A 14,800-nucleotide genomic window follows, 5' to 3' on the forward strand; every position below is an offset into this window, starting at 1 on the left:
ACATGTGCGGGAAGTGTGTCCACCTCCGGCTACTGACGGTCCGCGTTGCGGAGTTGGAGCTGAAGGTGGATTCACTCTGGAGCATCCACGATGCTGAGAATGACGTGAGTATCACGTGTAGCGAGTTGGTCTTACCGCAGGAGAAGGGTCCACAGCCAGCGAGGGAATGGAAGACCAGCAGGAAGAGTAGTGCAAGGAAGGTAGTGCAGGGGTCCCCTGTGGTCATCCCACTGCAAAACAGATACACTGCTTTGAGTGCTGTTGAGGGGGATGACTCATCAGGAGTGGGCAGCAGCAGCCAAGTTCATGGCACCGTGGCTGGCTCTGTTGCACAGGAGGGCAGGAAAAAGAGTGGGCGAGCGATAGTGATAGGGGATTCAATTGTAAGGGGAATAGATAGGCGTTTCTGCGGCCGCAACCGAGACTCCAGGATGGTATGTTGCCTCCCTGGTGCAAGGGTCAAGGATGTCTCGGAGCGGGTGCAGGACATTCTAAAAAGGGAGGGAGAACAGCCAGTTGTCGTGGTGCACGTTGGTACCAATGACACAGGTAAAAAAAGGGATGAGTTCCTACGAAATGAATTTAAGGAGCTAGGAGCTAAATTAAAAAGTAGGACCTCAAAAGTAGTAATCTCGGGATTGCTACCAGTGCCACGTGCTAGTCAGAGTAGGAATCGCAGGATAGCTCAGATGAATACGTGGCTTGAGCAATGGTGCAGCAGGGAGGGATTCAAATTCCTGGGGCATTGGAACCGGTTCTGGGGGAGGTGGGACCAGTACAATCCGGACGGTCTGCACCTGGGCAGAATCGGAACCAATGTCCTCGGGGGAGTGTTTGCTAGTGCTGTTGGGGAGGAGTTAAACTAATATGGCAGGGGGATGGGAACCAATGCAGGGAGATAGAGGGAAACAAAAAGGAGGCAAAAACAAAAGACAGAAAGGAGATGAGGAAAAGTGGAGGGCAGAGAAACCCAAGGCAAAGAACAAAAAGGGCCATTGTACAGCAAAATTCTAAAAGGACAGAGGGTGTTAAAAAAACAAGCCTAAAGGCTTTGTGTCTTAATGCAAGGAGTATCCGCAATAAGGTGGATGAATTAACTGTGCAAATAGATGTTAACAAATATGATGTGATTGGGATTACGGAGACGTGGCTCCAGGATGAGCAGGGCTGGGAACTCAACATCCAGGGGTATTCAACATTCAGGAAGGATAGAATAAAAGGAAAAGGAGGTGGGGTAGCATTGCTGGTTAAGGAGGAGATTAAGGCAATAGTTAGGAAGGACATTAGCTTGGATGATGTGGAATCTATATGGGTAGAGCTGCAGAACACCAAAGGGCAAAAAACGTTAGTGGGAGTTGTGTACAGACCTCCAAACAGTAGTAGTGATGTTGGGGAGGGCATCAAACAGGAAATTAGGGGTGCGTGCAATAAAGGTGCAGCAGTTATAATGGGTGACTTTAATATGCACATAGATTGGGCTAACCAAACTGGAAGCAATACGGTGGAGGAGGATTTTCTGGAGTGCATAAGGGATGGTTTTTTAGACCAATATGTCGAGGAACCAACTAGGGGGGAGGCCATCTTAGACTGGGTGTTATGTAATGAGAAAGGATTAATTAGCAATCTCGTTGTGCGAGGCCCCTTGGGGAAGAGTGACCATAATATGGTGGAATTCTGCATTAGGATGGAGAATGAAACAGTTAATTCAGAGACCATGGTCCAGAACTTAAAGAAGGCTAACTTTGAAGGTATGAGGCGTGAATTGGCTGAGATGGATTGGCGAATGATACTTAAGGGGTTGACTGTGGATGGGCAATGGCAGACATTTAGAGACCGCATGGATGAACTACAACAATTGTACATTCCTGTCTGGCATAGAAATAAAAAAGGGAAGGTGGCTCAACCATGGCTATCAAGGGAAATCAGGGATAGTATTAAAGCCAAGGAAGTGGCATACAAATTGGCCAGAAATAGCAGCGAACCTGGGGACTGGGAGAAATTTAGAACTCAGCAGAGGAGGACAAAGGGTTTGATTAGGGCAGGGAAAATGGAGTATGAGAAGAAGCTTGCAGGGAACATTAAGACGGATTGCAAAAGTTTCTATAGATATGTAAAGAGAAAAAGGTTAGTAAAGACAAACGTAGGTCCCCTGCAGTCAGAATCAGGGGAAGTCATAACGGGGAACAAAGAAATGGCGGACCAATTGAACAAGTATTTTGGTTCGGTATTCACGAAGGAGGACACGAACAACCTTCCGGTTATAAAAGGGGTCGGGGGGTCTAGTAAGGAGGAGGAACTGAGGGAAATCCTTATTAGCCGGGAAATTGTGTTGGGGAAATTGATGGGATTGAAGGCCGATAAATCCCCAGGGCCTGATGGACTGCATCCCAGAGTACTTAAGGAGGTGGCCTTGGAAATAGTGGATGCGTTGACAGTCATTTTCCAACATTCCATTGACTCTGGATCAGTTCCTATGGAGTGGAGGGTAGCCAATGTAACCCCACTTTTTAAAAAAGGAGGGAGAGAGAAAACAGGGAATTATAGACCGGTCAGCCTGACATCGGTAGTGGGTAAAATGATGGAATCAATTATTAAGGATGTCATAGCAGTGCATTTGGAAAGAGGTGACATGATAGGTCCAAGTCAGCATGGATTTGTGAAAGAGAAATCATGCTTGACAAATCTTCTGGAATTTTTTGAGGATGTTTCCAGTAGAGTGGATAAGGGAGAACCAGTTGATGTGGTATATTTGGACTTTCAGAAGGCGTTCGACAAGGTCCCACACAAGAGATTGATGTGCAAAGTTAGAGCACATGGGATTGGGGGTAGTGTACTGACATGGATTGAGAACTGGTTGTCAGACAGGAAGCAAAGAGTAGGAGTAAATGGGTACTTTTCAGAATGGCAGGCAGTGACTAGTGGGGTACCGCAAGGTTCTGTGCTGGGGCCCCAGCTGTTTACACTGTACATTAATGATTTAGATGAGGGGATTAAATGTAGTATCTCCAAATTTGCGGATGACACTAAGTTGGGTGGCAGTGTGAGCTGCGAGGAGGATGCTGTGAGGCTGCAGAGCGACTTGGATAGGTTAGGTGAGTGGGCAAATGCATGGCAGATGAAGTATAATGTGGATAAATGTGAGGTTATCCACTTTGGTGGTAAAAACAGAGAGACAGACTATTATCTGAATGGTGACAGATTAGGAAAAGGGGAGGTGCAAAGAGACCTGGGTGTCATGGTACATCAGTCATTGAAGGTTGGCATGCAGGTGCAGCAGGCGGTTAAGAAAGCAAATGGCATGTTGGCCTTCATAGCAAGGGGATTTGAGTACAGGGGCAGGGAGGTGTTGCTACAGTTGTACAGGGCATTGGTGAGGCCACACCTGGAGTATTGTGTACAGTTTTGGTCTCCTAACCTGAGGAAGGACATTCTTGCTATTGAGGGAGTGCAGCGAAGGTTCACCAGACTGATTCCCAGGATGGCGGGACTGACCTATCAAGAAAGACTGGATCAACTGGGCTTGTATTCACTGGAGTTCAGAAGAATGAGAGGGGACCTCATAGAAACATATAAAATTCTGACGGGGTTAGACAGGTTAGATGCAGGAAGAATGTTCCCAATGTTGGGGAAGTCCAGAACCAGGGGTCACAGTCTAAGGATAAGGGGTAAGCCATTTAGGACCGAGATGCGGAGGAACTTCTTCACCCAGAGAGTGGTGAACCTGTGGAATTCTCTACCACAGAAAGTTGTTGAGGCCAATTCACTAAATATATTCAAAAAGGAGTTAGATGAGGTCCTTACTGCTAGGGGGATCAAGGGGTATGGCGAGAAAGCAGGAATGGGGTACTGAAGTTGAATGTTCAGCCATGAACTCATTGAATGGCGGTGCAGGCTAGAAGGGCCGAATGGCCTACTCCTGCACCTATTTTCTATGTTTCTATGTTTGACGGCACAATTCATTACAAATGGGTATGATTTGGTGGCCATTAAAGAAATGTGGTTGCAGGGTGGCCAAGACTGGGAATTAAACATACAGGGGTATCTGACAATTCAGAAAGATAGACAAGAAGGCAAAGGAGGTGGGGTAGCTCTGTTAATAAAGGATGATATCAGGGCAGTTGTGAGAGATGATATTGGCTCTAATGAACAAAATGTTGAATCATTGTGGGTGGAGATTAGAGATAGTAAGGGGAAAAAAGTCACTGGTGGGCGTAGTTTATAGGCCCCCAAATAATAACTTCACGGTGGGGCAGACAATAATCAAGGAAATAATAGAGGCATGTGAAAAAGGAATGGCAGTAATCATGGGGGATTTTAACCTGCATATCGATTGGTCAAATCAAATCGCATGGGGTAGCCTGGAGGAGGAATTCATAGAATGCATACGGGATTGTTTCTTAGAACAGTATGTTACAGAACCTACAAGGGAGCAAGCTATCTTAGATCTGGTCCTGTGTAATGAGACAGGAATAATAAACTATCTCCTAGTAAAAGATCCTCTTGGAATGAGTGATCACAATATGGTTGAATTTGTAATACAGATTGAGGGTGAGGAAATAGTTTCTCAAATGAGCAGACTATGCTTAAACAAAGGGGACTACAGTGGGATGAGGGCAGAGTTAGCTAAAGTAGACTGGGAACATAGACACAGTGGCACAATTGAGGAACAGTGGAGGACTTTTAAGGAGCTCTTTCATAGTGCGCAACAAAAATATATTCCAGTGAAAAAGAAGGGCGGTCAGAGAAGGGATAACCAGCCGTGGATAACCAAGGAAATAAAGGAGAGTATCAAATTAAAAACCAATGCGTATAAGGTGGCCAAGGTTAGTGAGAAACTAGAAGATTGGGAACATTTTAAACGACAGCAAAGTATGACGAAGAAAGCAATAAAGAAAGGAAAGATAGATTACGAAAGTAAACTTGTGCAAAACATAAAAACAGATAGTAAAAGCTTTTACCGATATATAAAAAGGAAAAGAGTGACTAAAGTAAATGTTGGTCCTTTAGAAAATGAGAAGGGGGATTTAGTAATGGGAAATGTGGAAATGGCTGAGACCTTAAACAATTATTTTGCTTCAGTCTTCACAGTGGAAGACACAAAAACCATGCCAAAAATTGCTGGTCACGGGAATGTGGAAAGGGAGGACCTTGAGACAATCACTATCACTAGAGGGGTAGTGCTGGACAGGCTAATGGGACTCAAGGTAGACAAGTCTCCTGGTCCTGATGAAATGCATCCCAGGGTATTAAAAGAGATGGCGGAAGTTATAGCAGATGCATTCGTTATAATCTACCAAAATTCTCTGGACTCTGGGGAGGTACCAGCAGATTGGAAAGCAGCTAATGTAACGCCTCTGTTTAAAAAAGGGGGCAGACAAAAGGCAGGTAACTATAGGCCGGTTAGTTTAACATCTGTAGTGGGGAAAATGCTTGAAGTTATCATTATGAAGAAATAGCGGGACATCTAGATAGGAATAGTGCAATCAAGCAGACGCAACATGGATTCATGAAGGGGAAATCATGTTTAACTAATTTACTGGAATTCTTTGAAGATATAAAGAGCATGGTGGATAGAGGTGTACCGATGGATGTGGTATATTTAGATTTCCAAAAGGCATTCGATAATGTGCCACACAAAAGGTTACTGCAGAAGATAAAGGTACGCGGAGTCAGCGGAAATGTATTAGCATGGATAGAGAATTGGCTGGCTAACAGAAAGCAGAGTTGGGATAAATGGGTCCGTTTCAGGTTGGAAATCGGTGGTTATTGGTGTGCCACAGGGATCGGTGCTAGGTCCACAACTGTTTACAATATACATAGTTGACCTGGAAGAGGGGACAGAGTGTAGTGGAACAAAATTTGCAGATGACACAAAGATTAGTGGGGAAGCGGGTTGTGTAGAGGACACAGAGGTGTTGCAAAGAGATTTAGATAGGTTAAGCGAATGGGCTAAGGTTTGGCAGATGGAATACAATGTCGGAAAATGTGAGGTCATCCACCTTGGAAAAAAAAACAGTAAAAGGGAATATTATTTGAATGGGGAGAAATTACAACATGCTGCGGTGCAGAGGGACCTGGGGGTCCTTGTGCATGAATCCCAAAAAGTTAGTTTGCAGGTGCAGCAGGTAATCAGGAAGGCGAATGGAATGTTGGCCTTCATTGCGAGAGGGATGGAGTACAAAAGCAGGGAGGTCCTGCTGCAACTGTACAGGGTATTGGTGAGGCCGCACCTGGAGTACTGCGTGCAGTTTTGGTCACCTTACTTAAGGAAGGATATACTAGCTTTGGATGGGGTACAGAGACGATTCACTAGGCTGATTCTGGAGATGAGGGGGTTACCTTATGATGATAGATTGAGTAGACTGGGTCTTTACTCGTTGGAGTTCAGAAGGATGAGGGGTGATCTTATAGAAACATTTAAAATAATGAAATGGATCGACAAAATAGAGGCAGAGAGGTTGTTTCCACTAGTCGGGGAGACTAGAACTAGGGGGCACAGCCTCAAAATATTGGGGAGCCAATTTAAAACCGAGTTGAGAAGGAATTTCTTCTCCCAGAGGGTTGTGAATCTGTGGAATTCTCTGCCCAGGGAAGCAGTTGAGGCTAGCTCATTGAATGTATTCAAATCACAGATAGATAATTTTTTAACCAATAAGGGAATTAAGGGGCATGGGGAGCGGGCGGGTAGGTGGAGCTGAGTCCACGGTCAGATCAGCCATGATCTCTTTGAATGGCGGAGCAGGCTCGAGGGGCTAGATGGCCTACTCCTGTTCGTAATTCTTACCTTCTTTATGTTCCGTAGCATCACCCACCTCTCCCTGTACCTAACCCCATGCGCCACTGATATCCTCATCCATGACATCTTTTGGGTGAGACGTTGAAACAAGCCCCATTTGACCTCTCGGGTGTGCATGGCACCATTCGAAGAAGAGCAGGGGAGTTCTCCCCACTGTCTTGGCTAATATTTATCCCTCAACCAACATCACTACAAAAGCAGATTATCTGTCTCGTCGTTATATCATTGCAGTTTGTGGAATCTTGCTGTGATTACACTTCAAAACAAAAGTACATAATTGGCTGTGAAGCTCTTTGGGACATCGTACGGTTGTGAAAGGCGCTATATAAATGCATGTTCTTTCTTTCACTAACCTACATTGTTCCAATTTCAAACTTTCCATTTAAAATTCTCATCCTTGTGTGTAAATTCCTTCATGGTCCCAGCCCTCTATTTCCCTGAAATCTCCTGCAGTCCTACTCCCAAACTCCCCCTTCCTCTGACTTGCTGCACCGTTGGCACGTGTCTTCACAGCCTAGGCCCATACTGGATTTCCCTTCCTAAACCTCTGAGAGGGGAAAAAGCAAAGACGTTTAGGAAGGTACCCTGCATAAATTGAAAAGACAGTCGCTGCTGGAGATTCAGAACAGATCAAGCAGCTCAAAACTGGGCATCCGTGAGGTGCTGTGGGCCATTAGCAGCAGCAGAATTGTATTCCACCACGATCTGTAACCTCGTGGCCCAGAATATGCCTCACTCTACCATTATGATCAAGTCTTGTTCATAGAATCATAGAATCATAGAAATTGACAGCACTAAAAGAGGCCATTCCGCCTATCGAGTCCGTGCCAGCCAACAAAGAGCTATCCAGCCTAATCCCACTTTCCAGCTCTTGGTCTGTAGCCTTGTAGGTTATGACACTTCAAGTGCATATCCAAGTACTTTTTAAATGCTATGAGGGTTTCTGCCTCCACCACACTTTCAAGCAGTCAGTTCCAGAACCCCACCACCCTCCAGGTGAAAACATTTCTCCTCAAATCCCCTCTAAACCTCATACCACTTACTTTAAATCTATGCCTCGCTGGTTATTGACCCCTCTGCCAAGGGAAATAGGTCCTTCCTATCCACTCTATCTAGATGCTTCATAATTTTATACACCTCAATTAAATCTCCTCTCAGCCTCCTGTGTTCCAACGAAAACAAAGCCAGCCTATCCAATCTTTCCTCATAGCTAAAATTCTCCAGTCCTGACAACATCCTTATAAATCTCCTCTGTACTCTCGCCAGTGCAATCACATCTTTCCTGTAATGTGGTGACCAGATATGCTCGCAGTCCTCTAGCTATGGTCAAACTAATGTTTTATACAGTTTAAGCATAACCTCCCTGCTCTTATGCCTCGGCTAATAAAGACAAGTATCCCGTATGCCTTTTTAACCACCTTATCTACCTGGCCTGCTTAGTTCAGGGATCTTGGAAGATGCACTCCAAGGAACCTCTGTTCCTCCAGACTTCTCAGTGTCCTACCATTTATTGTGTATTCCTTTGCCATGTTAGCCCTTCCTAAATGCATTACCTCAATTCTCCAGATTGAATTCCATTTGCCACTGTTCTGCCCATCTGACCAGTCCATTGATATCTTCCTGTTGTTTACAGCTTTTTTCTTCATTATCAACCATACAGCCAATTTTTGTATCATCTGCAAACTTCTTAATCATACTCCCCAGATTTGTCCAAATCATTGATATATACCACAAAAAGCAAGGGACCTAGTACTGAACCCTGCGGAACCCCACTGGAAACAGCCTTCCAGTCACAAAAACGGCCATCGACTATTACCCTTTGCTTCCTGCCTCTGAGCTAATTTTGGATCCAACTTGGCACTTTGCCCTGGATCCCATGGGCTTTTACTTTTGTGACCAGTCTGTCATGTGGGACCTTATTAAAAGCTTTGCTAAAATCCATATACACGACATCAAACGCACTGCCCTCATCGACCTCCTCAAAAAATTAAATCAAGTTAGTCAGACACAAACTTCCCATAACAAATCCATACTGACTGTCCTTGATTAATCCGTGTCTTTCGAAATGAAGATTTATCCTGTCCCTCAGAATTTGTTCCAATAGTTTTCCCACCACCGGGGTTAGGCTGACTGGCCTGTAATTACTCAGCCTATCTGTTTCTCCCTTTTTAAGCAACGGTACAATGTCCTCCTGCCCTCCGGTACCACACCTTTAGCAAAAGGGACTGCAGAAGAGCTGCATCAGGCGTACCAAAAAATGTGGTGCCAACCTGGGGAAGCTGCAACACAGGACTATATGCATGCTAAAAAGTGGAAACAGCACGCTATAGGATGGGTTCAGTGATCCCGCAATCAACGGATCAGATCGTAGCTCTTCAGTTCTGCCACATCCAGTCGTGAATGGTTTTGGACAACTAAACAACTAACAGGAGGAGAAGGCTCCATGAATATCACCATCCTCAATGAAGGCGGAGCCCAACACGTAAGTGCAAAAGACAAGGCTGAAGCGTTTGCAACCATCTTCAGAAGTGCCGAGTGGATGATCCATATCGGCCTCCTCATGAGGATCCCGCCATTACAGAAGCCAGTCTTCAGCCAAATCGATTCACTCTACCTGAGATCAAGAAATGGCTGATGGCACTGGATACAGCAAAGGCTATGGGCCCTGACAATATCCCGGCTATCGTGCTGAAGACGTGTTCCAGAACTAACAAAACTAGCATCTATCCGACAATGTGGAAAACTGTCCAGGTATGACATGGTCCACAAAACCCAGGACAAATCCATCCGGCCAATTACCGCCCCATCAGCCTGCTCTCAATCATCAGAAAAGTGATGGAAGGTGTCGTCAACAGTGCTATCAAGCAGGACTTACCAATAACCTGCTCACCAATGCCCAGTTTGGGTTCCGCCAGGACCACTTAGCTCCAGACCTCATTACAGCCTTGGTTCAAACAAGGACAAAAGAGCTGAACTCCAGAGGTGAGGGGAGAATGACTGCACTTGACATCAAGACAGCATTTGACCGAGTGTGGCATAGAAACATAGAAATATAGAAAATAGATACAGGAGTAGGCCATTCAGTCCTTCGAGCCTGCACCACCATTCAATAAGATCATGGCTGATCATTCACCTCAGTACCCCTTTCCTGCTTTCTCTCCATGCCCCTTGATCCCTTTAGCCGTCAGGGCCATATCTAATTCCCTCTTGAATATGTCTAACGAACTAGCTTCAACAACTCTCTGTGGTAGAGAATTCCACAGGTTAACAACTCTCTGAGTGAAGAGGTTTCTCCTCATCTCGGTCCTAAATGGCTTACTCCTTATCCTTAGACAGTGACCCCTGGTTCTGGACTTCTTCAACATCGGAAACATTCTTCCTGTATCTAACCTGTCCAGTCCCGTCAGAATTTTATATGTTTCTATGAGATCCCCTCTCATTCTTCTAAACTCCAGTGAATATATGCCCAGTCGATCCAGTCTCTCCTCATATGTCAGTCCCGACATCCCAGGAATCAGTCTGGTGAACCTTCACTGCACTCTCTCAATAGCAAGAACGTCCTTCCTCAGATTAGGAGACCAAAACTGAACACAATATTCCAGGTGAGGTCTCACCAAGGCCCTGTACAACTGCATTAAGACCTCCCTGCTCCTATACTCAAATCCCCTAGCTAAGAAGGCCAACATGCCATTTGCCTTCTTCACTACCTGCTGTACCTGCATGCCAACTTTCAATGACTGATGTACCATGATACCCAGGTCACGTTACACCTCTCCTTTTCCTAACCTGTCGCCATTCAGATAATATTCTGCCTTCAAGTTTTTGCCACCAAAGTGGATAACCTCACATTTATCCACATTATACTGCATCTGCCATGCATTTGCCCACTCACCTAACCTGTCCGAGTCACTCCACAGCCTCTTAGCATCCTCCTTACAGCTCACACCGCCACCCAGCTTAGTGTCATCTGCAAAGTTTGAGATATTAAACTCAATTCTTTCTTCTAAATCATTGATGTATATTGTAAATAGCTGGGGTCCCAGCACTGAGCCCTGCGGCACCCCACTAGTCACTGTCTGCCATTCTGAGAAGCACCCGTTTATCCCTAATGTCTGCTTCCTGTCTGCCAACCGGTTCTCTATCCATGTCAATACATTACCCCCAATACCATGTGCTTTAATTTTGCACACTAATCTCTTGTGTGGGACCTTGTCAAAAGCCTTTTAAAAGTCCAAATACACCACATCCACTGGTTCTCCCTTGTCCACTCTACTAGTTACATCCTCAAAAAATTCTAGAAGTTTGTCAAGCATGATTTCCCTTTCATAAATCCAGAAGCCCTAATGAAACTGAAGGCAATGGGAATCAGGGGGAAAATTCTCCACTGGCTGGAGTAATACATAGCACAAAGGAAGATGGTTGTGGTGGTTGGAGGTCAATCATCATAGCCCCAGGGGTTCCTGAGGGCAGTGTCCTAGGCCCACTCATCTTCTGCTGCTTCATCAATAACCTTCCCTCCATTATAAGGTCAGAAACTTAACTGGACCAACCACATAAATACTGTGGTAACAAGAGCAGGTCAGAGGCTGGGTATTCTGCGGCGAGAATTTCATCTCCTGACTCCCCAAAGCCATTCCACCAACTACAAGGCATGTAAGGAGTGTGATGGGATACTCTCCATTTTGTCTGGGTGAGTGCAACTCCAACAACAATCAAGAAGTTCAACACCATCCAGGACAAAGCAGCCTGCTTGATTGACACTCCATCCACCACCTTAAAGATTCACTCCCTCCTCTACCGGTGCTCCGTGGCTGTAGTGTGTACCATTGGCAGCAACTCGCCAAAGCTTCTTCGTCAGCACCCACGCAAACCCGCGACCTCAACCTAGAAGGACAAGATCAACAGGCACATAGGAACACTACCACCGCCCTTCCAAGTCACACACCAACCTGACCTTCATCATCGCTAGGTCAAAATCCTGGTACTCCCTCTTTAACAGAACTGTGGGAATATCTTCACCACACGGGCTGTAGCGGTTCAAGAAGGCAACTCACCACCACCTTCTCAAGAATAATTAGAGATGGGAAATAAATGCTGGCCTTGACAGCAACTCCCACATCCCATGAATGAATAAAAAAAAATTCTTTGGCCAGGCTTTTGATCACATCTCCTAGGGCCCAAGTTTCGGGCTGCGCCTAGAACGGCACAGCCCCGACCTGGACGTGCATTTTTCACGCCACAAAGTGCGCCTAAAAGAAACTTACAGATTCTCCGGCTCCCTGCAGGTCCTCTGGAGCCGGGCGAGGCGCAGCACGAGCTGTAGGGGGCGGAGCTAGGTCCCTGCGCTGAAAACAGTGCCGGGACCTCTGCACATGCGCGCTACAGTGGGCGCGCATGTGCAGTAGCTCCAGGCGCCCGAAACTGTGTGGGAGAGGCCCGAAGCACACAGCCCCTAGCCCTGGCCGAATGGCCTCACTGGGGCTGTGTGCATATGGCTGCCTCCCACGCCCAGCTCCTGCTTCCTCCCGACCGGACTCGACTCCCGCTTCCCCCCCCCCCCCTGCCCCCGGACCGGACCCGACCCCGACCCGACTCCCGCTTTCCCACCCACCCCCCCCCGCCCCCGTACCGCCGGACCGGACCCGACCCCTCGGACTGGACCCGACGTGCGCTCTTCCCCCCCCCCCCCCACCCCACCTGACCTCCCTCTCCCTCCCTCCCCCCCCACCCCCCGACCCGAGCCGACCTCCCTCCCACCAATCCCCGACCCGACCCGCGCTCCCGACCGCCCCCCCCCCCACCCGGACCAGACCCGACCCAACCTGAACTCCCTTCCCCTTGCCCCCGACACGAACCGACCCGACCTGACCCGCGCTCCCTCCCTACCGGAACCAACCCGACCTCCCTCCTCCCCCCCCCCCCAACCCGACCCGTGCTCCCGACCGCCCCCCCCCCCCCCGCCGGACCTGACCCGACCCGACCTCCCTCCGCCCCCCCCCGACCCGACCCAACGCCACCTACCTGTAAATCTGGTGCTGGGGACAGGCCCTGCCCGAAGTCTTGGGCCCGGCCGGACCCGGCCCATTCAGCCTCTCTCCCCCTTCTCCTTCCCCCCCTTCCCCTTCCCCCCCTTCCCCTTCCCCCCTCTTCTTCCCCCCTCTCCTTCCCCCCTTCCTTCCCCTTCTCACCCCCTTCCCCTACTCCCCCCCCTTCTCTTTCCCCTTCTCCTCTCCCCCTTTCCCCTTCTCCTCTCCCCCCCTTTCCCCTTCTCCCCCTCTTTCCCCTTCTCCTCTCCCCCTTTCCCCTTCTCCTCTCCCCCCCTTTCCCCTTCTCCTCCCCCCCTTTCCCCTTCTCCTCCTCCTCCTCCTCCTCCCCCCCTTTCCCCTTCTCCTCCTCTCCACCCCCCTTCCCCTTCTCTCTCTTCTCTCCCCCTTCCCTCCCTCCCCCTCTGCCTCCCTCCCCCCTCTCTCCCTCTACCTCCCCTCGCTGTCACAAACACAGAGAGTGAGAGACATACACAAACAGACAGAGAGATAGAGACACACTGGGGGTTGGGGGAGGCATCCCAGCACGTTGTTGGAGGGCTCCCGGTGCTACAGTTGGTAAGTAGAAAATGTTTTATTTATTGATTTAAAAAAAAAAATTATTTCTTATTAATTTTTTTTGATTGATTTATTGGTTGATTTATTGATATCATTTATTATTGATGATGGCTCTTTATTTGTAAAACTGAAGTGTTTAATGTTTGTAAACTTCCCTTTAAACCCCCGCCCCCCAATTCCCTACGCCTGATTTGTAACCTACGCCTGATTGTCTAAAGTGTAGACAAGGTTTTTTTGAGCATACAAAAATCTTCACTTACTCCATTCTAAGTTAGTTTGGAGTAAGTTTTCACTGCCGAAACTTTGAAAACAGGCGTAAGTGGCCGGACACGCCCCCTTTTGAAAATAAAAATTCTGTTCCAAAGTGAAACTGTTCGAACTGACTAGAACTGGAGCAAACTAAATGCTGAGAATTTGAATTTCTAAGATACTCCGTTCTACACCAGTTGCTCCAAAAAATCAGGAGCAACTGAGGCCGAAACTTGGGCCCCTAATCTCTCCTTCTTTGGCTCGACTATCCATTTTTCTCTAATTATGTCTCTGTGACATTTTTCTACATTAAAGGCACAATAGTTGTTTTGATCTTAATTGCTCATAAGGTACAATGAGGAATAAGGGGAAATCAGAGGGCCAGTCACCTTGAGTGACTTTCATTCAGCCCCTAGCAGGCAGCTCACGCCAAAAAGTGACTGAGACCAGGACACTTTGTCCTCACTGCTGTGGAATGGTGTAGGTGCAAGGAAACTCAGTGACGGAGAACAATGGAGAGAAAATAATAAAAATTGACTAAAAATAAAATAATTATTAACTTTAATATTACATGTAAAATATGTGGCATAAATACCACACTGGCTGCATGTGACTATAATTCAGACCTTGTGTTGTTGACCGTAATCATATCAGTGTTATCAGATCAACCCAAGCGGAAGATATAACTTATAAGTGAGTTCTCCGTACTAGTCAGAGTAAAGTCCAAACAGACAGAGGATTCCAAGGTCACTTACCTCTTTGCCTATTTCACAAGGACTCATTGTTTGTATAACAGGCACCAGGCATCCCATAGAGAACAGCACCAGGCCAACACAATGCCACCCAATTATTGTCATGGTCCGCCGCAGTCTTTTCTATAAATTAATATTTTTACAAATTATATTAAAATCCAAGTACTCATAATGATCAATAAAAAAATATGAGCATTAATAGCATTGTAGTTGTCTGATTATTGATAGTATAATCTGAGAATCAAAAGTTAATAATTTCATAAATAATGTTAGAATCAAATTAGTGTAAAGTGATTGTTGCAATGCTAATATGTAATAATGTCAGTATTAATTATGGTTATGTGTATGTCAGTATCATTTCACTAATATTCTTCACTTGAGTGTTACTCATGTTATAATAA

The 14,800-nt window shown here is 46.6% G+C and overlaps 1 protein-coding gene across 1 annotated transcript in view; it reads right to left on the bottom strand.

The window, feature by feature from the left end:
• The window catches only part of c8h1orf210 (chromosome 8 C1orf210 homolog), a 46,680-nt gene extending 32,176 nt beyond the window's left edge, over positions 1-14,504 (bottom strand). The window contains exon 1 of the mRNA XM_070886040.1: positions 14,403-14,504. Within this exon, the coding sequence (XP_070742141.1) occupies positions 14,403-14,504 (102 nt within the window). The remainder of the gene's footprint in view (positions 1-14,402) is intronic.
• Positions 14,505-14,800: the final 296 nt, after the last annotated feature.

This window comes from Pristiophorus japonicus, chromosome 8, assembly GCF_044704955.1.
Source record: "Pristiophorus japonicus isolate sPriJap1 chromosome 8, sPriJap1.hap1, whole genome shotgun sequence".
NCBI classification, from domain to species: domain Eukaryota; kingdom Metazoa; phylum Chordata; class Chondrichthyes; family Pristiophoridae; genus Pristiophorus; species Pristiophorus japonicus.